At 44.4% G+C, this 26303-nt stretch overlaps 2 protein-coding genes across 12 annotated transcripts in view; one reads left to right on the forward strand and one right to left on the reverse strand.

Moving 5' to 3' along the window:
• The window catches only part of RAD51AP1 (RAD51 associated protein 1), a 51444-nt gene extending 30100 nt beyond the window's left edge, over nt 1-21344 (reverse strand). For 6 of the 8 annotated variants that reach the window (XM_059683829.1, XM_059683827.1, XM_059683823.1 and 3 more), the window contains exons 1-6: nt 21205-21344; nt 14030-14079; nt 12061-12208; nt 4579-4682; nt 2634-2720; nt 1966-2115 (exon numbers count right to left, since the gene is read on the reverse strand). In XM_059683829.1, coding sequence (XP_059539812.1) covers nt 1966-2115; nt 2634-2720; nt 4579-4682; nt 12061-12208; nt 14030-14079; nt 21205-21221 — 556 coding nt within the window. In that variant the 5' untranslated portion in view covers nt 21222-21344. The remainder of the gene's footprint in view (nt 1-1965; nt 2116-2633; nt 2721-4578; nt 4683-12060; nt 12209-14029; nt 14080-21204) is intronic. The other 2 variants (XM_059683826.1, XM_059683825.1) reach the window with 2 other exon arrangements.
• Nucleotides 21345-21428: 84 nt separating this feature from the next.
• Nucleotides 21429-26303, forward strand: part of C2H12orf4 (chromosome 2 C12orf4 homolog) — a 58914-nt gene continuing 54039 nt past the window's right edge. The window contains exons 1-2 of one of the 4 annotated variants that reach the window (XM_059683834.1): nt 21429-21602; nt 23547-23749. In XM_059683834.1, the coding sequence (XP_059539817.1) occupies nt 21553-21602; nt 23547-23749 (253 nt within the window). In that variant the 5' untranslated portion in view covers nt 21429-21552. The other 3 variants (XM_059683837.1, XM_059683835.1, XM_059683836.1) reach the window with 3 other exon arrangements.

Below are 26303 nucleotides of genomic sequence, written 5' to 3' on the forward strand. Positions count from 1 at the left end.
TCTGGGGGTGTTACAATTATTATCCCTGGAAAAGACATTGAAATTGCCAAGGAGGTATTTTGATTATATTGGGGTTTTATATATTAAGTAACCTTAAATTGGGAAGCATTTAGTCCAGAGGTGCGTAACCCCTGACATGCGTGCCAAACATGGCACGCCAGTAACTTTTGCTGGCACGCGAAACCCTCTCTTATAATCTTCCATTTACAATTTTTTTCTTAATATGGACTTTTTTATTTTTCAGATAAATTCAGTGTAGGTGCATCTTAGATAAATAAATAATTTTACATAACAAGTTATCTTAAAGACCATAGACATGGATTGACGAGAGAGGGGAAGATTAATTTCTTTGCCTCTGCCTTAACTCTCCCTGCCTTCCTAGATCCGACCAGTGTTTTGGTTTCATCCACATACGCTTGTGAATCTGTTCTCAGTGATGAATTTTGTTAAGTCTCCTAATAGGAGTAGCCTGACGGATGAAAGTAGTAGCTCGTGCATATCTCTGAAGGTTACGAAATATAAACCTGATGTAAAATCTCTTTTATCAGTGATGCAGCAGCAAAGGTCCCACTGATAATATCAAACTGAGTCATAAAGTTTTCTGTCGGACTATCAGTGTACATGTATACATTAAAAAATAAATGTATTTTTCATCATCATATACTGTGTTTTTGTCGCTTGAATGAATTTTATTATTTCTTCAAGGTTCTTCACATAAGTACACTTTAAGAGGTATCAAGTAGGCGTAACATGTTCTCAAAAAATTAGGATTGGCACACAGAAGAATTTTGAGTCAGAGATTTTGCTGGTTTTGGCACGCACTCACAAAGGCTGCCCACCCCTGATTTAGTCCATGCTCTGCTATGCTCTGGTATTTTCTTTCACTGGCTCCTACTTTTTGGCCTTCCACTTATATTAGTAGTTCTCAAAGTAAGATCCATACACCACCTGCTCTGGGATTACCTGTCATGTACAAGGGCAGGAATTGGTTAAAAAGGCAGATTTCTGGGCTCTACCCTGTCTTTCTCATCTTCATGGCTTTTCTATATGGCACCGGACACATTTTGTATAGCAAGTCTCGAATAACATTGTTTTGGTCATTTTGTTACAATGTTGAGATGCTACAGAAACTTAACTCTTGTTTATATCAGTTAGCCTATGGTAAAATTGGTTTCATTATACATCATTTTGCTTTAAGTAAGAATTTACCATATTTGATTACTGTCCGTTCCCCTCAAATTTAAGCTCCTAAAAGGATGTTTTTTTTTTTCAATGCTGTATTTCTGATGTCTACAATATAGTGCACATAATAGACACTCAAATATTTGTGGAATAAGTGTTGATTAGCAAATCTGTTATTGTTTGTCAACAGCATGTTAAAATCTATCAAACCACAGCATCTGATTTGGAATAAACTGATGGATATTCATTTTAACCTTTAGTTAATATGTCATGATGTACTATCAAGGTCACTATGCCTTCCCATTTACCCTACTTTCTGAATGAGTCTGAAAACAACTGTCATAATAAAATATAGATTTCATATCACTTCTATCCAAAATATTTCATGAATTTCTATTACTTACAGAAAGAAGTCTACACTTCTTGGAATGGGTCTGAGATGTTCTGTAATTTAGTGCCTGCCTGCCTCTCGAGCCTCTTCTATGACATTCTCCCCTGCAGGCCTCACTGAACTCTTGTACGTGCACTTGTCTATCCCATTATTGATGCCTATCAGTCACAAACGCTATTTTCCCTCTTTAGTCTGCCTACATGCTACTCAGTTTTTAAGGCATGGCTTACAGGTCATCTCCAGGCGAAGCTCTTCCCCCAAATGCCAAAGCTGAATTCAGCTGTCCTGTGTGTTCCTCAAGTTTGTATTTAGCACAGCACTTTACATACACTAATGGTCTCTAGAGCATTTTACCTAATTGCCATGGAATTTGGAGGTAGGATGTAACTTACCAGTTGCAAAGTCTGGTTCGGAGTCATTTGCACTGTCACCATCACTGCCTTCCAAAAGGATCTTCCTCTGCTGAACCACAGCTTTAGATGCTGCTTTTCTTCTCCCTTGAGCGCCATGAACATCATCTTCCTCAGTAATCTTATCTAAATCTTCAGGCAGGCAGGCATAAAAATTAATGGAAAACTTTTTGTGACAGGCAATGTTTACAGAAGCGAGAACAGACTCCAATTACATCTGTTGTTCTAATTTGCCCAGCTTCATCCTTTCCCTGTTTCTAGTAATACACCACAGAGCCCAATCTGGGCCAATCATAACATATCTGTCTCCTGACAACAGAGTCTGGTTTAAGAATAAGTCAAGAACCCAAAATGAGAGTTTCTCCCCAAGAATTTTCAAACTGAAGCTGGGAAGATACAGCCTCTTTCTTCAGTGGCCAACTGCTGTTGGTTAGAAGCCATGAGTAGGTACTCCTGACCCTTCACCAGGGAAGAAATTGGATCTACCGTAAGCGAGAAGAAAACCAAAACAGAAAGAAACAAAGACAGATGAGGGAACCTTGACAAAATTAAAGACCTTGGTTCTAGTTACAGTTTCAGGAATTAAAACACAAGGTAGAAAAATAGCATTGTTGTAATAAACAAATATTATTACTATAAAAAAAACTTACCTAAATAATCACTGGCTACACTGCAATTGGAGATATGGGGAGACTTATCCATTGTTTCTCTTTCACTATTGTCATGTTTTTCACTGCCTAAATATAAGGAAGAGGTAAGAAAAAAAGATGTACCTTAATCAACCAATGTCTAGAAGTAGGAAGATTAGTGCTAAATGTAATAGCATCCAGATACATATAAATGATCCAAACTCAGACTAGCACTTTACTTGGAGAGGCAGGCATAGTGTTAGGAGTTTGGGGCTCTGAAATCAGAGTTAATCAGACTTAAGTTCAAAGTCAGGCTCTACTAATTAAACTGGCTATATGACCAGGGGAAAGTTGCTTATCCTCTCTAAGACTTAATTTCCTCATCTATAATATGGAGATAAAAATAGTGTGGCAATTGCCCTGGCCGGTTTGGCTCAGTAGACAGAGCATCAGCCTGTGGACCAAAGGGTCTCGGGTTCGTTTCCAGTCAAGGGCATGTACTTGGTTGCAGGGTCCTCCCGGGCCTAGGCCCTAATCAGGGCCCATGCAGGAGGCAACCAGTCGATGTGTTTCTCTCACATAGATGTTTTTCTCTGTCTTTCCTTCTCTCTTCCACTCTCTCTAAAAATCAATGGAGAGTGTCTTCAGGTGAGGATTAAACAAATTTTTTTAAATAGTGTGGGAATTAAATGAGGTTATTGTGTGGGATTAAATGTCAACCACATATGAAAATTGCTTGTTGTAATGCCCAGTACATAGGAAACAGTCAATAAATATTAACTATATTAACTATTATTTCTGTGTAGGCATATCCATGCTTTCACTAGCATAAAGATTCTTCAGTCATTATAATAACCTTAAAATGATCTCAAGTATTTTAAGAGAACTTTAAGTCATGATAATTGGTGCTGTTAAACTGCAGTGCTATAAAGTATGTTATTCTATGAGAAGTGTTACTTCTAAGGAATACCTGCTATACAGAGATGAATTTCACTTTCTCAATTTTAGATATATGACAATTAATGTTTTAAGTTTCTTTGATTCTTGATTACTAAAAGGCCCTCTAATCAACACTGTCTCATTTATTTTCAAATAGAAAACAATAGTGATTAAAAACCTATACCCTACATAAGCTAATAGGCTAAAAATATCCTCCAACATAAAGGAATTTAAGCCAAAACAATTTAATCCAAAATCATTTTTAAAAAATATATTTTTATTGATTTCAGAGAGGAAGGGAGAGAGAGAAATATCAATGATGAGAGAGAATCACTGATTGGCTGTCTCCTGCACGTTCCCTACTGGGAATCAAGCCTGCAACTGGGGCATGTGCCCTTGACTGTATCGAACCCGGGATCCCTTGGTCTGCAGGCTGATGCTCTATCCACTGAGCCAAACCAAGTAGGGCAATCCAAAATTATTTTAAAAGTTTGAATGTCTCATCCAGCAATAATGACTTATGCCTCTCCAGAATATCAATATTGCCACCTGCTGCAGTTGCCAGAAAAATCAAAGAAAACTCCAGAGAAATCCAGAAATCATAGATCCTTTAAGTCTACTGAGCTTTCTAAACTAATAATAAATAATAAAAATTACCATAATTAGGTCATGTTTAACTAATTTGAATTTTGAGAGAAAGGTAGATTGTTATGATTGTATAGATCAATTCATTTGATCAAAAAAAGAAATTTTCACTGTATACAAAGATGTAATTTGAACATTGGTGCATAGTCCATGTTGTCGAGTTTACTTTGAGTGTTAAGCAGAGAGGTATGTACTAGTATTATGAGATTTATGCAACAGAATAAACAATTGAACCCAATTATACCCTCTGCAAATTGCACTATTTATAGTCCAAAGTATTGAAATTTATTGTTTTCTCTGTGAAGGCTCATTCAAAGAAATGATTACAAAGCAATAAGAACCTTATAGAAGTTAAATATATAGAAAATAAAGTTACTTTCACCTTGAGACCCCTCCACATCAATGGTGACTATTGGAAGTTCCTTTGCTGATAATGCCAGTGCGACTTGTAAGTCTCTCTGGTAGAGTTTGTCATCTAAAGCCATCCTAGAGTAGACACAAAAATAAAAATCAGTTTTTAAAATTATTGATCTCAAACAGAAAAATTTGATTTTCCTGAATTACTATTAAAGAGTGGCTAACCTTACAAAAATGTTTTTAAACAATAATCACGACCATAATCGACCTCTAAGGATGACTTCTAAAATGTCGCAATGTCTTTTTTTTTAAATATATTTTTTATTGATTAAGATATTACATATGTGTCCTTATCCCCACGTTGCCCCCTACCCCGCCACCCCCCCGCTCATGCCCTCACCCCCCCGTTTTCCATGTCCATTGGTTAGGCCTATATGCTTGAATATAAGTCCTTTGGTTGATCTTTCCCCCTTACCCCCACCCTCCCCTACCTTCCCTCCCAGGTCTGACAGTCCAATCAATGCCTCTCCGTCTCTGGATCAGTCCTTGTTCATCAGTTTATGTTGTTCATTATATTCCACAAATGAGTGAGATCATGTGGTATTTATCCGCTCTCCAGTTCCATCCATGCTGTGGCAAATGGTAAGAGTTCCTTTTTCTTCTTCCTCTTCTTAAAGAATACCTTTCAGCATTTCATATAATGCTGGTTTGGTGGCGATGAACTCCTTTAGCTTTTCCTTACCTGTGAAGCTCTTTATCTGACCTTCAATTCTGAATGATAGCTTTGCTGGATAAAGTAATCTTGATTGTAGGTTCTTGGTATTCATCACTTTGAATATTTCTTGCCACTCCCTTCTGGCCTGCAAAGTTTCTGTTGAGAAATCAGCTGACAGTCGTATGGGTATTCCCTTGTAGGTAACTGACTTTCTTTCTCTTGCTGCTTTTAAGATTCTCTCTTTGTCGTTTGCTCTTGGCATTTTAATTATGATGTGTCTTGGTGTGGTCCTCTTTGGGTTCCTTTTGTTTGGGGTTCTCTGGGCTTCCTGGACCTGTAAGTCTATTTCTTTCACCAGGTAGGGGAAGTTTTCTGTCATTATTTCTTCAAGTAGGTTTTCAATATCTTGCCCTCTCTCTTCTTCTGGTACCCCTATAATTCTGATGTTGGTACGCTTGAAGTTGTCCCAGAGGCTCCTTACACTATCTTCATATTTTTGGAATCTTTTTTCTTTTTTCTTTTTCGGTTGGGTCTTTTTTGTTTCTTCATATTTCAAATCTTTGACTTGATTCTTGGGATCCTCTTGTCTGCTGTTGGATCTCTGTATATTATTCTTTATTTCAGTCAGTGTATGCTTAATTTCTAGTTGGTCTTTTTTCATATCCTCCAGGGTCTCACTAAATTTATCGGCGGTTTCCATAAAATTCTTGAAAAACCTTATAAACATGGTTTTGAACTCTATATCCAGTCGTTTGCTTTCCTCCATTTCTGTCATTTGTGACCTGTTTCTTTGTCTCCACATTTTTTATGCTTCCCTGTGTTGGTAGAGTGGTTTTGTGTGCTAGGTGTCCTGTAGGGCCCAGTGGCTCAGCCTCCCCAATTACCTGAGGTGGACACTCTTGGTGCACCCCCTTGTGGGCTTTGTGCACAGTCTTGTTGTAGTTATGCCTTCATTGTTGTAGGATCACTGGAGGAATTGACCTCCAGGCCAATTGGCTGTGAGAATCGGCTGTGGCTGCAGTGGTAGAACTTCTGTGCTGAAGACACCCTTCTGGGGCAAGACTTGCTTCAGTGGGGCTTTGGTGCTCACTGAGTCTGTGCCCTGAGTGTGTCTCTTATGGATCTGAGGAGTTGTAATCAGGATGGTCCCCCTCTGACCACTGGGTACACTGGCTCTTGGATCTAAGGAGGTGCTAATTTAGCCTCTGCCTTAGGTTACCCAGCAGGAGCTATGAAAAGAACTGCAGATTCCCCTTCCTTTTTTGGAGTTTGGAGGTACCCTGATGAGGCCCAGCTGTGAAGCAATGCAAGCTGCTGTGGGGCCTTGGGCCTTCACTTGGAAGTTCTGGGTCTGTCTGGCCCAGCTGCCGTTTGTTAGGTAATTTTCAGGTTGCAAAGGGCCAGGGCATTCATATGCAAAAGCCTCTGCGGCAGCCTGAGTGGGGCGGGGCCTCAGGGAATCAAAGGGCAGAGCAAGCAGCTATGGCTGGTCCTCAGCCCTGCCCTAAGGAGCTGCGCGTCTCAGTGTCCCGATAATTGCTGCAAGCACCTCTGAGGGAAAGCCGCCCTCAAGTTCAGAGTTCTGCCTGCTGCCAGACAGTCCAGTTTCTCCCCGTATGAGTCCTGGGTCCCCAGAGACTTCCCGGAGCCAGAGTTCAGAGCAGTCGGGAGCTTGTGACTCCCTCCTGATTAAAAAAGACAGCTGCGTCCTCAGGTACCAGCCCCTTTCTGCACGCGCTCGAGCCTCCGTACCTTTGCACTTTACTTCCGCAGCTCCTCTGAGTCTCAGTGTGCTTTTCTCTTTTCTTCTAGTTGTAGAATTTACACTCAGGCAGCCTTCCTGTAGTTCTGGATGATGTCCGTTTTGTCTTTTCATTGTATTTTTGAAGTTGTTGTGGGAGGCAGCAATTTCCTGGTGTTTACCTATGCCGCCATTTTAGTTTTCCCGCAATGTCATTTTATAACTATCAGAAGAGATTTGAAATAGGAGCAGCATGTGCTGTTACACTTATTATTTCCTTTTACTGTCTGTCCTTTCTACTAGTTCCACTCAGGTGGGAAGCACCTGCTCAACACAAAATAAAGACTTGGCTCAAACATAATTTCCACTTAAAAATCTTCCATGACCTCACCCACACCTCCTTAGACAGCTCTTTTAGGTCTTATATTTAATGTAAACATATTTAATTTGTTCCTCCCAATCTAGATTTTAACAAATATTTCACCAAGTACTTACTGTGTATGAGGTACTGCACTAGATAGGATACAAAAGTACAGTAACACCTTGATATAATGGACTAATTCGGGTGAGGGGGTGTCCATTAAAGCTGAAAGTCCGTTATACAATAACTAGGGGCCCGGTGCACGAAATGCGTGCACTGGGTGTGTGTGGGGAGGGGAGTGTCCCTCAGCCCAGCCTGCCCCATCTCACATACTGGGAGCTCTCAGGCGTTGACCCCCATCACCCTCCAATCGCAGGATCGGCCCCTTGCCCAGGCCTGACGCCTCCGCCAGAGGCATAGACCCCCATCACCCTCCGATCGCCTGATCGGCCCCTTGCCCAGGCCTGACGCCTCCGCCAGAGGTGTCAGGCTTGGACAGGGGACCCCCATCTCCCCCCGATCACTGGCTCTGGCCCCCGCCCAGGCCTGAGGCCTCTGGCCCAGGAATCATGCCTGGGCAGGGGACCCCCATCTCCCTCTGATCGCTTGCTCCACCCCCCGCCCAAGCCTGATTAGCCAGCCATGACCCAGGCTTCAGGCCTGGGCAAGGGGACCATCATATCCCCCCAATCCCCGGCTCAGCCCCCCGCCCAGGCCTGATGCCTCAGCCAGAGGAGTTGACCCTCATCACCCTCCGATCACCAATCACCGGATCAGCCCCTTGACCAGGCCTGAGGCCTCCGGCAGAGGTGTCAGGCCTGGGCAGGGGACCCCCACCTCCCCGCGGTTGCAGGCTCTGCCCCTGACCAGGCCTAACACCTCTGTCCTAGGTGTCCGGCCCGGGCAGCGGGGACCCGCAGCTACAGCGGCCCCGCGATCGTGGGCTCCGCTTTAGGCCCAGGCAAGGGACCCCTAGCTCCCGGGACTGCCAGCTTCGACTGTGCCCAGCTCCCATCGCTGGCTCCACCCCTACTTCCTGCTATCACTGGCCAGGGCGGCAAAGGCGCCTGATTCTCCAATCATGGCTGGGGGGCAGGGCAAAGGCGGCCCCAGGGCCGCCTTTGCCCTGCCCCCCAGCTCTTAGCTCCCCCCTGGGTTTCCGATCACTGTCAGTGGCAGGGGGCTTCTTCCTGCTTTCCCTTTCGCCTCCCTGCATTGTGCCTACATATGCAAATTAGCCGCCATCTTGTTGGCAGTTAACTGCCAATCTTAATTGTCAGTTAACTGCCAATCATAGTTGGCAGTTAATTTGCATATAGCCCTGATTAGCCAATGAAAAGGGTATCGTTGTACGCCAATTACCATTTTTCTCTTTTATTAGATAGGAAGTAGGTTTTCTGCATGAGTATGTTAAAAATTGACAAATCAGTTTACCTGTTTTTACTTAGGTAGACATGTTTGTGTAATTAAAATTAAGAATGTGTGAAAAGTTTAATTTCAAAGAAAAGTATTTTGTACATTTACTGTTAAGTTTGTACTGGATAGGTCTAGTAAATGTGTGCACTCACCAGTCATGTGAGTAAACAAATGTACATGGCTGGGGTGTGGCTTAGCACATATGGGAACGTCAGCCTGCACACATTTAAACTGCTGCAGCAAGTCACACCCTGCGACAATAGAACCAATTACCTCGAGAAATACCATGTGATCATGTGCTAATCATTCCCCGAACACTGTTTACAAGTGGTGACTCTAGATTTAAATATGTAGACTATAGTTGTAAATATGTAGTATTTATTTATGTCGGTGAAATTACTACAGTTTTGTCCAACATATGGCCTATTCACTAAAATTTATTAAAAATAACAGTGAATTAATAACAAAAATTAACCTGTTATTTTAATTATGAGTAAATCTTGGTTAAAAGCATTTTAAAACTAAACAAAGTGTTCATTTGCACATATGACATATACAGATCAGAAATTTTGTTACATTGAGGTCTGAAAAATCAAGGGTTTGCTGTACCATCAAGGAGTCTGCAATTAATGAGGGTTGGGAAATAAGACATACTTATAAATTATCCCACATAAGCAGATTATTATGTCTCCTATTCAAGATGGTGAAAAGTGCTATGGTATGTAAAAGGAAGAGAAATCAAAAAGAGATAAGGAAAATGCATGAAGGAGGAAAATCTGGAGTGTAACTTGAAGGATTTATTATTTTTTTAAATAGCAACTTTATTGAGATGTAATTCACATAGCATACAATTCATACTTTTAAAGTGTACAATTCAGCAGTTTTTAGTGTATTTACAGTTGTGAAACCATCACAACTTTTTTATCACCCCAAAAAAGAAACCCTGTATACATTAGCATTTATACCCCATTTACCTCTACCCAGCATCTGGCAACCACTAATCTACTTTTTGTTCTTCTGGACTTGTCTATTCTGCACACTTTGTATTAACGGAATCATAAAATATGTGGTCTTTTGTACCTGGTTTCTTTTCATCAGCATAATGTTTTCAAGGTTCATCCATGCTACAATATACAATATATCAATACTTCATTTTTGTTGTTGTTGCAAAACAGTGTCCCACTATATGAATATACCACATTATCTTTTCATCAGTTAATAAACATTTGGATTGCTTCTATTTTTTTGGCTATTCTGAATAATGCTTCTACATTCAGGTATAGGTTTTTGTATAGTCATAGGTTTTCATTTATCTTGTGTATATGCCTAGGCTGGGTCATGTAATAACTCTGTGTTTAACATTTTGGGAAACTGTTACTCTGTCTTCCAATGTAGGTGTACCATTTTATATTCCCAGCAGCAATGTATGAGCGTTCTAATTTCTCTACAACCTCCTTAACATTTGGTATTGTCTGTCTTTTTTATTATGGCCATTCTAATGGGTGTGAAGTATTATCTCACTGTCGTTTTGATTTGCATTTCCCTGATGACTAAGGATGTTGAGCGAGCATCTTTTCATGTGCTTATTGGTCATTTCTGTATATTTTTTGGAAAAATGTCTACTCAAATGTTTTGCCCACTGTTTAAACTGTATTATTAGTCTTTTTATTGTTGAGTTGTAAGAGTTCTTTAAATATTCTGGATACAAGTCCCTCATCAATTATATGATCTTGTCTCCCATTTGTGGGTTGCTTTTTTCACTATATTTAACATGTAGTCCAAGAAGCTCAAAAAATAGAAACAAAACAAAATTGAGAGAGAGAAAAAGAGAAAGAGAATGACATGGGCTACATTTCTCTTTGATAATTAACTTTTCTCATACTTGCAACAATAAACCATCACATGCCCCATTTTTCATGTGTTAATATTCCTCTTCTGGCCTTCTACTCTCCATACAACATGTTTTGAGCCCCTCAAGACTTCCCTCACTCTCTCGTATTAACTAATGCAGTGGTTCTCAACCTTCTGGCCCTTTAAATACAGTTCCTCATGTTGTGACCCAACCATAAAATTATTTTCGTTGCTACTTCATAACTATAATGTTGCTACTGTATGAATCATAATGTAAATATCTGATATGCAGGGTGGTCTTAGGCGACCCCTGTGAAAGGGTCGTTTGACTGCCAAAGGGGTCGAGACCCACAGGTTGAGAACCGCTGAACTAATGGAATTCCAGAAATACTACAGAAACTGTAGGATTTTCTCACTGCTGAACAAGTCTTAACAATATAAAGAGAAAATATCTTTTATCTGGTGAAAACTGTTTTTATAAATTTTATAAAACTGTCCTTACAAATATAATTTTTAACAAAGTAGTCTAGTAAGACTTGAAGGCTTCAGAGACAGGTACAAGGTCCTATAAAAGTAAGCTATAACCACCAAACTTTGTAAGTATGATTACCTTAATAATTAAATGGATATTTGCTTACATACTTGTGAATTTCTTTTTAAAAAGTTTTTTTAAAAATCCTCACCTGAGGATATGCTTTATTGATTGAGAGAGAGAGAGAGAGAGAGAGAGAGAGAGAAACATTGATGTGAATGGGAAACATCAATTGGTTGCCTCCCTTATGTGCCCTGACCCAGGATCAAACCCACAAACTAGGTATGTGCCCTGATGGGGAACTGGGATTTGAACCTGCAACCTTTTGGGGTATGTGATGACATTTCAACCAAATAAGTCACTGAGCCAGGGCTGTGAATTTCTTTTTTAAGTCAGAAAGCCAGAAGGGGATTAATAGTACAATCCTGTTCTCCTACAGGCACTAAATAAAATCATACCTATGACTCTGCTCAAGCTCTTGTTTAAACCAAGAGTTCGAATCTGTTTCTCTTTTTTTAAAACTTAAATTCTTTATTGCTTAAAGTATTACATGAGTCTCCTTTTCCCCCATTGATCTCTTTCCGGATGCTCCCACCCCCAGCACATGCCCTCACCCTCCCCTCATCTGTGTCCATTGCTTATGCTCATGTGCACGTATACAAGTCCTTTGGTTGATCTCTTACGCCCTCACACCCGCCTTCCCTCATAGGTTGGACAGTCTGTTTGATGCTTCTATGTCTGTGATTCTATGTTTGTTCATCAGTTTATGTTGATCATTATATTCCACAAATGAGTGAGATCATGTGATATTTATCTTTCTCTGACTGGCTTGTTTCATCTGTTTCTCTTTTAAACTAAAGTTGTACATTTACTGCCTGTCTTACCTCTCACCTTTTTTTAGGAGTTTTCTCTTGTAATGGGATGTCTTCTTTCTGGAGATTCTTCAATTTGGGTTTTGGTTTTTCTAGTTTTAATTCGTTTGGTGTTCTGGATTTCTTATTTAAAGGTCCAGTTGCAGAAACAAAATCATCATCATCTACTATGTGTGAATTAAAAATAAAAGAATATATAAAATTACTTTTTCTAAGTAAGAAATAAATAAAATTATTTTCTTAGCAGTTGAAATTCATTATAGTGTGTGTTCAAGTTATAAGGTTAAGCAAATTATTTAATTTCTACAATTTAAAAAATATTGTTGGCATATTATTTGTCTTTATTCTCACTCATGTTTAATTTTGTTTTAGTGAACTTAATCAATTTATCAAAAATGTCAATCTATCAAAAACCAATTCACTAAAAAGCTAGTATATCTCTGTTGCACTCAACATAAAACTGCTGCTATAGCTCTTAAACTTACACATGACACATGCATACTTTCAGGGTACATGTAGTCTTAATAATATACCTTAGTATTTATTAATATATGCTATATGTATTATGCTTCCTCATGTAGGAATATAATAACTTGTGACTTGCCCCCACACCTATCCCATAATGTCTGGAACACAACCAGCAATTTATAAATATTTGGTGTTAGATAGATGAGAGTGATAAAAAGCTACAAATTACCTATATACTAGAGGCCTGGTGCACGAATTCCTGCACGGGTGAGGTCCAGCTGGCCGGCCCGATGGGGGCCAAATCGGGGCAGGGCTGGCCGAGGGGAGGGGCCGTGGAAGGTTGCAGGGGGACTGATCGGGACCCCCCATCAGGCCGGTTGGCTGCCACAGTGTGCACCATAGTGACTGGTTGTTCCACCATTCTGGTCACTTGGATTTTACATTATAGATATAAAAGGCTAATATGCAAAGTATCCCCTAGGGAGTTCAACTGGGAGACTGATCGCTCGCTATGACGTGTGCTGATCACCAGAGGGCGGTACGGAATGAAGGAAGGCCTTGGCCAGCAGCCAGCAGCTGGGGAAGGGAGGCCCCCGCCCGCCAGCAGCTGAAAGGCCCCAACCAGCTCTGATCGCCGGCCAGGCCCAGGGGCCCTACCCATGCACGAATTTCATGCACCGGCCTCTAGTATTATTCTGAATTATTTTCTCCTAAGTCTTAGACCTATTTAAGGCTATGCCCAAGACAAAAAAACAAACGCCAAAACACAGATTCCTTCAAACCTCAGAGTTATTAAGTATTTGATTCACAAAAATCTCTTATGGTCTGAGAAATACAAAACCTGCTTCAAAGTATAATGTAGTCTAACCCCATCTTTATCAAACACTTTTTATTAATTAAATTTATTGGGATGACACTGGTTCACAAAACCATACAGGTTTTAAATGGATAGCTCAATAAAACATCACCTGCACACTGCATCGTGTGCCCATCGCCCCAAGCAGTTTCTTCGCATCCCCATTTCCCCCCACTTTACCCACTTCCACCTAGCCCCCACCTCTCTTCCCCTCTGGCTATCACCACACTGTTCACTGTTGTCTGTGTCTGTGTTATGACTAAAAATTCCCTTAATAGGAGAGATAAATAAATAGGGTATAGCTTAAGCCTAACCTTTCTTCAAGGTCTTGTTTTATTGTACAATTAACAGGAATTTCCCATCACATTTTGTAACACATTTGTGTCAAAAAAAAAAAATGCAGTGTCTCAAAAAAAAGCAGTCTCTCCTCCAAAGTGAAGAGTCAAACCTCACTTTGAGAAACAGGCACTTGCAGCAGTTTTGACCTAAAGAACTACTTTACCTGGCCCTCTCATTTAGAAAATTATGCTTAGAAAATTACTTTCCCAGACCAAGCTCATATGCAATTGGGTTTTATATATATATATATACACACACACACATTTATACATTTATGAGGAAATAAACTTCCAAAACTTTAAACAAAATAATAATCTCTACGTACCATCACTTTCAGAGTTCTCAAACTGTGAGTAATTGACTGGCTTCTTATTCCTATAACCAACACAGAAATTTTTCATTTACACAAATGTGAAAAAAATAATTTCCTTTCTCTAGGCACTAAATGAAATGGTCCTCTGCCAAATTCCCAAGGGTGAATGACCTAGTATGTCAGTTACTCTTTTAAGTAAAAATAGTTTTCTATGAAAAAGAGACTAGTTCAGCTCACAACTCAATCTTACAAGTGGTTTTCTTCAAGACAATTGTAGAAGTGTTCTGTGCATACTTCTAATTTCCTCATACAGAATATTAAAATGAAGAGTATTCTGGTTAATCTCCTACTCTTTAGAATGAAAGCATTTGACACCTGAATATAGAAATTCTGAGATTGAATAATCCTAATAAAAGAGAAACATGGTAATTAGCCATACATCCGCTACCCTTCCCATTGGCTAATCAGTGAGATATGCAAATTAACTGCCAGCGAAGATGGCGGCCGGCAGCCAGGCAGCTTGAGGCGAACATGAGGCTTGCTTGCTTCAGTGACGGAGGACTCCAATGTTCCCCGCCTGCCGCTGCCGGCCTCTGAGCTTGCAGTTTGAAACATTGTTACAAATATAGAAGCTAAACAAAACTCCAGAAACCTGCTTTCAGCCAGCCAGGATCTCAGAGCTGGAGTTGAAACAGTGTTTCGATTATAGAACCCAAACAAACCAAATACCTGCTTTCAGCAGCGGAGGCCTAAGAACTGGAGCCAAGCCTCAGAGCTAAAGCTGGCCCATAATAAAAAAAGAAAAACGAAAAAAAAAGGAGCGGTTGGGAGCTTCAGTCATCTGCCAGCCTGAAAACAGCCCTTAGCCCCTCACCCAGACTGGCCAGGCACCCCAGTGGGGACCCCCACCATGAAGGGTGTGTGACCAGCTGCAAACAGCCATCAGCCCCTCACCCAGGCTGGCCAGGCACTTCAGTGGGGACCCCTACCCTGATCCAGGACACCCTTCAGGGCAAACCAGCCGGCCCCCATCCGTGCACCAGGCCTCTATCCTATATAGTAAAAGGGTAACATGCCTCCCAGCACCGGGACCAGCGGAGCTGCGAGGCCTCCCAGCACTGGGATCAGCGTGACAGGGGGCAGCGCCCAAACCCCCTGATCGCCCTGCGGCTCTGTGTGTGACAGGGGGTGGGGCCACAACCTCCCTATCAGCCCTGCTCTGTTCCTGACAGGGGAAGGCGCCCCAACCCCCTGATCAGCCCTGCTCTGTGTGACAGGGGAAGGCGCCCCAACCCCCTGATCGGCCCTGCTCTGTGTGTGACAGGGTGCGGTGCCCCAACCCACCCCCCCCAAGGGCCCTGCTCTGTGTGTGACAGGGCAGAGCCATAACCTTCTCATTGGCCCTGCCCTGAGTGTGACAGTGGCGGCGCCCCAACCCCCTGATCGGCCCTGCTCTGTGGGTGATAGAGGGCAGCACCCCAACCAGCCCCCACGGGCCCTGCTCTGTGTGTGACGGGGTAGAGCCATAACCTCCCCATCGGCCCTGCCCTGAGGGTCACAGGGTGCGGCGCCCCAACCCCCTGATCTGCCCTGCTCTGTGTGTGACAGGGGGCGGTGCCCCAACTCCCCTATCAGCCCTACTCTGTGAGTGACAGGGGGGAGCTCCTCAACCCCCTGATTGGCCCTGCTCTGTGCGTGACAGGGTATGGAGCCCCAACCCCCATAATGGGCCCTGCTCTGTGAGTGACAGGGGTGGCGCTGCAACCTCCCCATCGACCCTGCCTTGAGTGTGACAGGGGGTGGTGCCCCAACCCCCGAATCGGCCCTACCCTGAGCGTGACTGAGGGTGGCATCACAACCTCCCAATCCGCCCTGCTCTGTGCATGACAGGGGTGGCGCCCCAACTCCCCAATCAGCCCTGCTCTGAGCCCGACCAGGGGCTGGACCTAGGGATTGGGTCTGCCCTCTGCCACCCGGGAGCAGGCCTAAGCCAGCAGGTCGTTATCTCCTGAGGGGTCCCAGACTGCGAGACGGACACAGGCCGGGCTGAGGGACCCCTCCTCCCCCCGAGTGCACAAATTTTTGTGCCCCGGGCCTCTAGTCCTGTATAATAATAGAGGAATATGCAAATTGGCCAGGACACCCTCACGGGTAATGACCTGCAGGAACGGGTGGGTGTGGCTTGTGTGCCACTAGCGGCAGGGGGACATGAGGCTGCATCAAATAAAATAAAATGTGTTCACATGCCCTAAAGCACAAACATCCCAGCAGATAACTCAATGAAGGTTATTGTGTAATCACAATGATTACACAATATTGATTACACAATAAACTTATTTTCACCAAAAAAAAAATAACATCTTCATTGAAAGATGCCCCAGCACAGCTGCTGAGGCTTTCATCTGTCCCCTTTCTACACTGAAGACAACAGAGTTCAAGGAGGAAGGGCTCCAGTTTCGTTTTCTCAGCACCCAGCTAGGAGGCCTCCCTGGGGCGGCTCTCCCCTCCGAGCCCTGCACAGGATGGGTGCTCCGGCCTGGGAGCCTCAAGGGGAGGTGGAGCGAAGTGCTTTCCCTCCGGGACCCCGCTCTCCCTGGGAGTCCGGTACAGAGGGCGTTCTCCCTGGGAACCCGGAAATCTGCCTCCTGGGGTGACCACACAGCAGCCAGGCCTGGCGAGCCATGGAGAGGGCAACCTACCCATGCGGATGTGTATGCTGGCGGTGGCCACGCAACTGCCATAGTTGAAGTCATCCTCGATGGAGGACCGGGAGTAGTGGAGATTGGAGTCGGCCATGTCAGCAATGGAACCCCAGCTCTCTGCTGAATGACTAGAGCACACGGACCTCAACAGTCCTTGGTCACTTCCTGAGCAGCAGTCAGCCCCAACTAGGGATCAAACCCGAAACCTAAGTAGGTGCCCTGACAGAACGGAACCCAAACCTTTGCTGTGGCAGAGGAGCTCCGGCCCACAGCAGGGGTCAGGGCAGTCAGAGGGGGGTTGTTGAGGGGCCCTGACAGGCAGCCCGCAGCACAGTGGGTTAGAACCTCCTCCTGATACAGCAAGGTTGAGGGTTGGATCCCTGGTCAGGGCACAGACAAGAAGCAACCAAAGAGAGGATAATAAGTGGAACACACTGGTGCTTCTCTCATTCCCTTCCTCTCTCTAAAATAATCAATAAAAATTAAAAAAATCAACCCTCTGGCTTGCAGAGTTGCTAAAACAGTTAGAAAGTGAAGTCCCATCCCTTCCCATTCATTCAACAAAAACTTCATATGCTCCGTCAATAATCACACTGGGGTAATCACACTGGGGATGGGTGTTCGTTTGTTTGTTTATTTTGGTTAATCCTCACCTAAGGACATTTTTGCATTGATTTTTTTTTTTTTTACAGAGTGGAAGGGAGAGAGAAAGACAGAAACTAATGTGAGAGACATCCATTGGTTGCCTCTTGCTGAATCCCCCACCAGGGTCCCGGATTGAACCTGTAACCCAGGTATGTGCCCTTGATCAGAATCCAACCCGGTACCCTTCAGTTCGCCTGCAGAAGCACTATCCACTGAAACAAACCATCATTTTTTTTTCCTTTTAAGTCCTCCTCTAAGGATATATTTTTTTCATTGATTCGAGAGACAGAGGAAGGGAAAGAGAAACATCAATCAGTTGCCCAAGCAATCCAACAGGGATGGAACCCACAACCTGTGTATGCGCCCTCATCTGGAATCAAACCCATGACCCTTTGGTGCATGGAAGGACACTCTAACTACTGATCCACACCGACCAGGGACAGGAGGCACATTAAAAATGTTTTTTTTTCAGATCTGCCCTGGCCAGGTGGCTCAGTTGGTTGGAGTCTCAACCTGTACACCAAAGGATTTCCTGTTGGATTCTAGGTTAGGGCACATACTTAGGTTTAGGTTAGGCCCCAGTGGGTCAGCAGGTGCAGAGGCAGCCTACTGGTATTTCTCTGTCACATGGATGTTTCTCTAAAAATCAATTTTAAAAACATCCTCAGGTGAGAATTAAATATATATATATATATATATATATATATATATATATATACAATTTTTCAGATCTAAAATTTTATTTGGTTCTTTTTTAAATTTTATTTTTCATTTACAGTTCACATTCAATATCCTATCCTATATAATAAAACCCTAATATGCAAATTGACCATACACTGGAATGACTGGTCTCTATGAACTGACCACCAGGGGGCAGACGCTCAAAGTAGGAGCTGCCCCCTCCTGGTCAGTGTGCTCCCACAGGGGGAGTGCTGCTCAGCCAGAAGCCAGGCTCACAGCTGGCGAGTGCAGTGGCGGTGGCGGGAGCCTCCGTGGCAGCCCTAAGGAGCAGCGAGCCGATCGGTAGGGAGCAGCAAGCAGGCGGGCAGTAAGGAGTAAGAGATCCTGGACTGTGAGAGGGCACAGGTCGGGCTGAGGGAGCCTCCCGACCCCCCAGTGCACAAATTTCGTGCACCAGGCATCTAGTAGTAAAATAAAATCAACACTTTAAAAAAAGTATGCTCAGCCTGACTGGTGTGGCTCAGTGGTTGGGCTTAGACCTATGAACCAGGAGGTTGCAGTTAGATTCCCAGTCAGAGCATATGCCTTGGTTGTGGGCTTGATCACCAGTGTGGGGTGTGTAGGAGACAGCCGATCAATGATTTTCTCTCATCATTGATGTTTCTATCTTTCTCCCTCTCCCTTCCTCTCTGAGATCAATAAAAAAATTTTTTAAAAAGTATGCTCAACGGTTTATATATAAAAGCCTAAGCAACTGGTTGACCGTTCGACCATTCACCGGGTTGCTGACGTGCACTGACCACCAGGGGGCAGACATTCAACACAGGAGCTGCCCCCTGGTGGTCAGTGCGCTCCCACAGTGGGAGCGCTGCTACACTGGTGAGCACCACTGCGGTGGTGTGAGTCTCTCTGGATGGGGACTGACTGGGCGCGAGCCCGCGGCAGGTGCAGCTGGGCGGGATGAGCGGGAGTGGCGCAGCACCAGGCTCGGGCTCCTCCCCGGCCACCTGCCATGGCCCGATCCCCACAGGCCATGCCGAGGGACCCCCCCACCGGTGCACAAATCTGTGCACCGGGCCTCTAGTAATGATATAATTCTTATTGTGTCATCAAACACACTCTTCATTGAAACTGGCATTTTCTATTTTTCATTTATTTTTTACTCTGAATGTGTAGCAGTAAGGAATACAATGACTACTCCCAGTTTGGTGCCATTGCCTTGATTTGTGTGTGCTAAGGCATCAGCGCTTTGACCACTATTGCAGTGCAAATGACAGAGCAATTAAAAACAGCAAGTAATGGCTTAGTGTTATAATGAAAATAGTTTTAACCTCATGGAGCTCCTGGGAACATCCCAGGGACCTAAAGGAGTCTGCACATCTTTGTTACTTGGATGTTAAACTTAACATGTTGAAAACAGTACTCTTTCTAAAAAAATATATATTTCTATTGATTTCAGAGAGGAAGGGGGCAAGACAGAAACATCAATGAGAGAGAATCATCAATCGGATGCCTCCTGCATGCCCCACACTGGGGATCCAGCTCACAATCCCAGCATAAATGCCAACTGGGAATCAAACCGTGACCTCCTGGTTCATAGGTCAATGCTCACCCCCGAGCCACGGTGGCCGGGCCAAAACAGAACCCCTGAGCCCCACACTTCCTGACCCTGTTCCTTTTCTTAGTCTTCCCCACCTCAGTAGCACAAAGATTTTCAGTAGTTCAGACCAAAAATATTGTAAAGTCACCCATGATTCTTTTCCCCTTACCTCCCCATCAACTTCCCCAGCAAGTTTTGGCAACAGTACCTCCAGAATACATCCCAAATGCATCTGTCCCAGTCCCTGTCCACGGATAATAACACGTGGTCAGCAAACTCATCAGTCAACAGAGCCAAATATCAACAGTACAACGACTGAAATTTCTTTTGAGAGCCACATTTTTAAAACTTAAACTATATAGGTAGGTATATTGTTATTAACTTAATTAGGGTACTCCCAAGGCTTAGGAAGAGCCACACTCAAGGGGCCAAAGAGCCACATGTGGCTCGCGAGCCGCAGTTTGCCGACCACGGGAAACCAGTATTCAATGCTACACTAGCCTCCTAACTGGTTCTCCCGCTCCCCTTCCGGTTACCGGGTCTCCCATTCATTCTCCACCAGCCACCTATGGACAGCCAACATTAGATTTCTCTCCTCTCCTTAAAACTGTTGGCTTCCCACTGCACAGAAAATACAGTCCACACTCCTTTCGAAAGCCTACGGGGCCTGCCTGCTCTGGTCCCTGCCTCATTCTCTGACCGAACCCCGACTATTCTCCCCACTGCTGGGGATGCTGGCGCTTTCGGGCCTTCCTTCCTTCTGTCCCTTACATGGGCCAAGCTCAGGGCCTGGCGCGGCTCCCTGGCTTGCCCCGGGATTGTCACCGGCTACATCCTTCTTGCATCCAGGCCTCAGCTCTTGTAACATCTCCTCGGGGAGGCACAGCCTAGTTACCCTATTGCAATTAAGGCTTTCCTCCTCACTCTTTCTCACCTGTCCCTGTTGATTTCTGGCCCGCTCACCTCGCCCCTTGACGAGAGTGCAACCTCCTGCACCTAGCACAGTAATGCATAGAAGTGAATATATTCCATAGCTTTACTTAATGAATGGCTGGCCCTAGCCCTCACCTGGTAAGGAGAGGAATCGTTTCAAATACTATACAAGGGAAAGCGCAGAGGATCTGGAGCCGGGTGCGTGAGGTATGAGGATTATCCTGCCGCTCTCTAGCTTTGTGACTTGGGTTCATTGGCTTTTGCGCCTAGTTTAAACCGATGAAACAGGGATACCAAACAACGACAGTGAAGAACAAACGAAATAAGCAGGAGCTCGGTGAGATGCAAGGCGCTGATCCGATGCTACCACAACAAGGTCTTACTTGAATGGGGTGGGTAAAAGAAAGGGCAGCAGCTAGGCGGGGACGCAAGGAGACGGAAACAGAGGGTAATTCCGAGGAATGGGGGGGCGGGGGGACAAAAGGGAGACCCTCAGGGAGGCTGGGGAGTTTTCCAGTAACTGTCAATCCCACCCACCGTCGCTACCTCCGTTCTACTGGGCCCTCGGGTCTACAGCGTCTTCCTGCTCTTTCTCCCCATCCCCGCCGGACGTCCAGAACCCTCACCTCACAGGCCGCACCATGGCTCCCTTCCAGGCTGGGTACTTGCAGCTATCAAGCGCTTGCGGGCAGCAGAGGCGGTTTCAATTCCCGCCCAAATCCGAACCCGAGCCCCCCGCCCCCCGCCACCAGTCCTCCAATGATCGCCGGCCATCCTTGCGCAAGCGCAGGCGTCCTGAGCGGAGTGCTCACCCCCTTCTCCAGCCGGGGCCCTTCCGCTTCCGGTCCGCCGGAGCCGAGTTGGTGTTTGGCCGCTACTCTTTCGCCACGACGGTGGCTTTTGCGCGGACTCTGACATACACAATAGCGGTAGAAATACACCTTCTCACAGTTTTTGAATGACTACACTGGTGCATGGTGGAACACGGGGCACTTAGATCGGGGACTTTTCTATGGGGTGCCAGGTAAGGGAAAGGTGCGCGCGAATCGGCTGAAGCGGATTGGCTGGCTGTAAATACCAATCAGTGGGTCCGCTGACGTTCCCGGTGCCGCGGCTTCTTGACAGGCCCCGGAGTGCGGACCCTTCGGACTTAGGAACCTGGGGAGCTGAGTCCAGAGGTGAGAGCAGGGATCCCCCTTCAGAATAAAACTCCCTAATAGAGCGGCTGTGCCCCCTCGGTCGGCCGGAGCTGCGCGGCCCCGCAGTCTGCCCTCAGAATCTCCGCTGTGGACGGCGTGAGTTCGGTCCTGCCCTCCCACTCCCATCCCATGTTTGCACGGGAATCCTTTTCTTATTTCACCCCTGCGTTATTTTTTTTCTTTAAAAAAAAGTGGGGGGAGGGAACTAAATAATAATTTGTCGAAACAAGTCTACATGTTGAACCGATTGAAACTAAAGCTAATGGTTATTATTTACTAAAAATATTTAGCCAAGGAAAGAAGAGCAGTACGAGTGTTCTAGGTAAAGGGAAAGCATTCAGAAAGGTTGGGAAGAGCATTCAGCAAATTTGTGTCTTTGGGAAGAGGGTCCAGGTGCTGGAGGAAGAAGCCTGGAGAAATAAGCAGAGGCACTGTAAACTGGGTTAAGGAGTTTGAGTTTTACCCCAAGGCCAATGGAATGTTATAAAAGTGTTCTAAGCAGATGACAACACGGTATCTACTTGTTGGAAAGGTTACTGTGATTTGTGTCATATTCTGTTTTGTCCCAGAATAGTGTCAACTGATGTGATGAGGAAAAGCTTAGAGCAGCGGTTCTCAACCTGTGGGTCGGGACTCCTTTGGGGGTCGAACGACCCTTTCACAGGGGTCGCCTAAGACCATCGGAAAACACATATATAATTACGTATTGTTTTTGTGATTAATCACTATGCTTTAATTATGTTCAATTTGTAACAATGAAAATACATCCTGCATATCAGATATTTACGATTCATAACAGTAGCAAAATTACAGTTATGAAGTAGCAACGAAAATAATTTTGTGGTTGGGGGTCACCACAACATGAGGAACTGTATTAAAGGGTCGCGGCACTGGAAGGTTGAGAACCACTGGTATAGACTGTAAGTCTAGGAAGGAGGCTGACAAACTTTTACAGGATGTTGATTCTTACTCTGTTTTACTAGATTTTCTTCTTTTTGAACAGCATCCAGTTTGCCTTGTGGGATATTTTTTATTTTCTATTTTCTGTGTATCTTCTTCCCACATGAAAATCTTTCCAACACCCATCTCCCTTCCCTCTACCCCAAATCTGACCTCATACAACATCTAAGATCTCCAAGATCACTTCTTGGTTCCTGATCTGTCTCTTTGATTTTTTAAAATATATTTTTATTGATTTCAGAGAGGAAGGGAGAGGGAGATATAGAAACATCGGTTATGAGAGAGAATCATTGGTTGGTTGCCTCCTGCAAGCCCCACACGGAGGATGGGGCCGGCAACCTGGGCATGTGCCTTGACCCGGAATCTAACTGTGACCTCCTAGTTCAGAGGTCGACGCTCCACCACTGAACCAAGCTGGCGGTGCTGTTTCTTTGATTTTGTATTCACCAACTGTCCCATCAATTCTATTATCCCAGCTATGCATCCCTTCCTCAGACTCCTCTCTGCTCTTTTCTCCCTGTTCTTTTTGTTGTTGTTCTTGAGAATCCTGCCTAGGAATGCAAAGTTCTCTATGGGCATATTTTTCCTTAAATAAAGCTTAAAAGAAACTGTCCTCCTTTTTAAAAGGTGCACTATATTTTCACCACAAAGATGAAAACACAAGGGTAAAAGTAGGAAAAACTAGAATAATTGGCTTTGAGTCACACAAATAAAATCTCTGAGTAGTGGAACATTTTCTTAGAAGTGGTAGAGCGACAATGTGGTATAGCATGTTTTTATGAACTTATAACATGCTGCTTTTTTGTTAGTTCTACAGATATCCTGCCAAAGAAGATGAAGAAAAACAGAGAAAGATTCTGCAGCAGAGAGAGGGAATTTGTGTATAAATTCAAAATAGGAAGTCAGTGCTTAGAACTGAGGGTGCCGCTCAAATTTCCTGTTCAGGAGAATGTCAGCTCCTTACATGGGCGCCTGATGCTGCTGCACAGCTTGCCATGCTTTATAGAAAAAGGTGAGGACTGATTTTTTTAATACTATTTTATTGTTTATCTAGAGTTTCTGACATTAAAAGTTTCATATTAGAAAGCATACAACTAAGAAGCATTGGAAAGAACCATAAAATATAAAGTGGTTAACTGCTTTTAAGAATAAAACGATTCCCCAGACCTTTGTTTTATTTAGTGCTTTTTCCTATAACTTGTAGTTGTTGATAAGGCAGGTTAGTATAAAAATTAAATTATATAATGAATAATTAGTTACACAGTCTGGAATAGAACTTTTAACCTCTTAGTTGGATGAATTCATAAGGCACTTCAGCTGTCAGTTATTATAGAATTATATTGCTAAATGCATTGCCCCTTTAATGATCTGGTTCTCAGTTCCTGAGATGTCATGGAAGAGAAGGAATATAAATCGTTGAATAATTTTTGCTTACCTAAATTAATTCCATGAAGTCATCTGTATTAAACCATTTTAAAAGCCTGTGTTCTACCTCACAGATGAAGAAAAAAATTTAATTGAGAATGTGTTGGATCATAGAAAGTTAGAGTTAGGAAACCTGAAAACTTTCTATTACTATTTCATTGTACAGGTAAGGAAATCTGCAAATAAAAAGGTTAAAACATTTGCCTACGGCAGTGGTTCTCAAAAGTTGTTCCCTGATCAGGAGCAGTAGCATCACCTGGAAACTTGTTAGAATTGCATATTCTTGAGCCCCACCCCATTCTTGCTGAATCAGAAACTCTGGGGGTAGCATGCAGCAAGCTACTTCAGTAAGCCCTCTTGGGCATTCTAATAATGCATGCCACTGGTCTAATGTAACGTGGTGGACAGAACACAGGCATAGTAACTTCTATCCCAGTGCTCTTTCCATTATATCTGTTTTTTAAGTATTGTCTCTAAAATTGGATTTATACAGCATCTGAACTACATCAGTTTTAATACACTAATTATTTAATTTCTTCAAATTCAAAGAATGTAACAGTGTATATATAGGAAACTTTTTCATTTAAGTACAGTAACCTTCAAACCCTTGAAATCTGTAGAAGTTTTTCTGTATGTGATTTTACCAACTCAGTTTCAAACTGAAACATCAGGCTTAAGAAATTAACATTTCAAATTAGTATCAAGGTTATACATGAGTCAAGAATTTTGACCATTGTCCATTCAGTAACCTGTAATAGTAAAGAAAAATGGTTGTGCAAAGACCTTGTATGTATATATGCATAACCCAGGGATGCAGACAGTGGGGTGGTGAGGGCCTGAGTGGGGGGGTTGGCGGGGATCGATGGGGGGAAAAAAGGGGACATATGTAATCTATATTATAAAAGGCCCATGGCAGTAATGCCGTAACGCCATAACGACCACCAGGAGGTGCATTGAGCACCTCTCAGTCCCTCCCCCCTCCCCTCGCCCATGAGCAGTGGTTTTCTTGGCAGGTGGGGTGGGGCGGGGCAGGGCGCCCTGGCGTGAGCTACTAGCAGGGTGCACCCTGGGCCTCTAGTACTTTCAATAATAAAGAAATTTTTAAAAAAGAAAAATGGTTGTGAAGTAGATAGATGATCCCCTAAGTTTATTTTATTTTATTTAGACACTAGGGGCCCGGTGCACGAAATTCGTGCACTGGGTGTGTGGGGGGGGGAGTGTCCCTCAGCCCAGCCTACCCCTCTCACATACTGGGAGCCCTCAGGCGTTGACCCCCATCACCCTCCGATCGCCTGATCGGCCCCTTGCCCAGGCCTGACGCCTCCGCCAGAGGTGTCAGGCTTGGACAGGGGACCCCCATCTCCCCCCGATCACTGGCTCTGACCCCCGCCCAGGCCTGAGGCCTCTGGCCCAGGAATCATGCCTGGGCAGGGGACCCCCATCTCCCTCTGATCGCTTGCTCCACCGCCCGCCCAAGCCTGACACCTCTGACCCAGGCTTCAGGCCTGGGCAAGGGGACCATCATATCCCCCCAATCCCCGGCTCCGCCCCCCACCCAGGCCTGATGCCTCGGCCAGAGGAGTTGACCCTCATCACCCTCTGATCACCAATCACCGGATCGGCCCCTTGACCAGGCCTGAGGCCTCTGGCCTAGGCGTCCGGCCCAGGCAGCGGGGACCCGCAGCTGCAGCGGCCCCGCGATCGTGGGCTACGCTTTAGGCCCAGACAAGGGACCCCTAGCTCCCGGGACTGCCAGCTTCGACCGTGCCCAGCTCCCATCCCTGGCTCCACCCCTACTTCCTGCTATCACTGGCCAGGGCGGCAAAGGCGCCTGATTCTCTGATCATGGCTAGGGGGCAGGGCAAAGGCGGCCCCAGGGCCGCCTTTGCCCTGCCCCCCAGCTCTTAGCTCCCCCCGGGTTTCTGATCACTGTCAGTGGCAGGGGGTTTCTTCCTGCTTTCCCTTTCGCCTCCCTGCATTATGCCTACATATGCAAATTAACCGCCATCTTGTTGGCAGTTAACTGCCAATCATAGTTGGCAGTTAATTTGCATATAGCCCTGATTAGCCAATGAAAAGGGTATCGTCGTACGCCAATTACCATTTTTCTCTTTTATTAGATAGGATTGTACTTGATAAAA

Source organism: Myotis daubentonii, chromosome 2, assembly GCF_963259705.1.
Source record: "Myotis daubentonii chromosome 2, mMyoDau2.1, whole genome shotgun sequence".
Classification (NCBI taxonomy): domain Eukaryota; kingdom Metazoa; phylum Chordata; class Mammalia; order Chiroptera; family Vespertilionidae; genus Myotis; species Myotis daubentonii.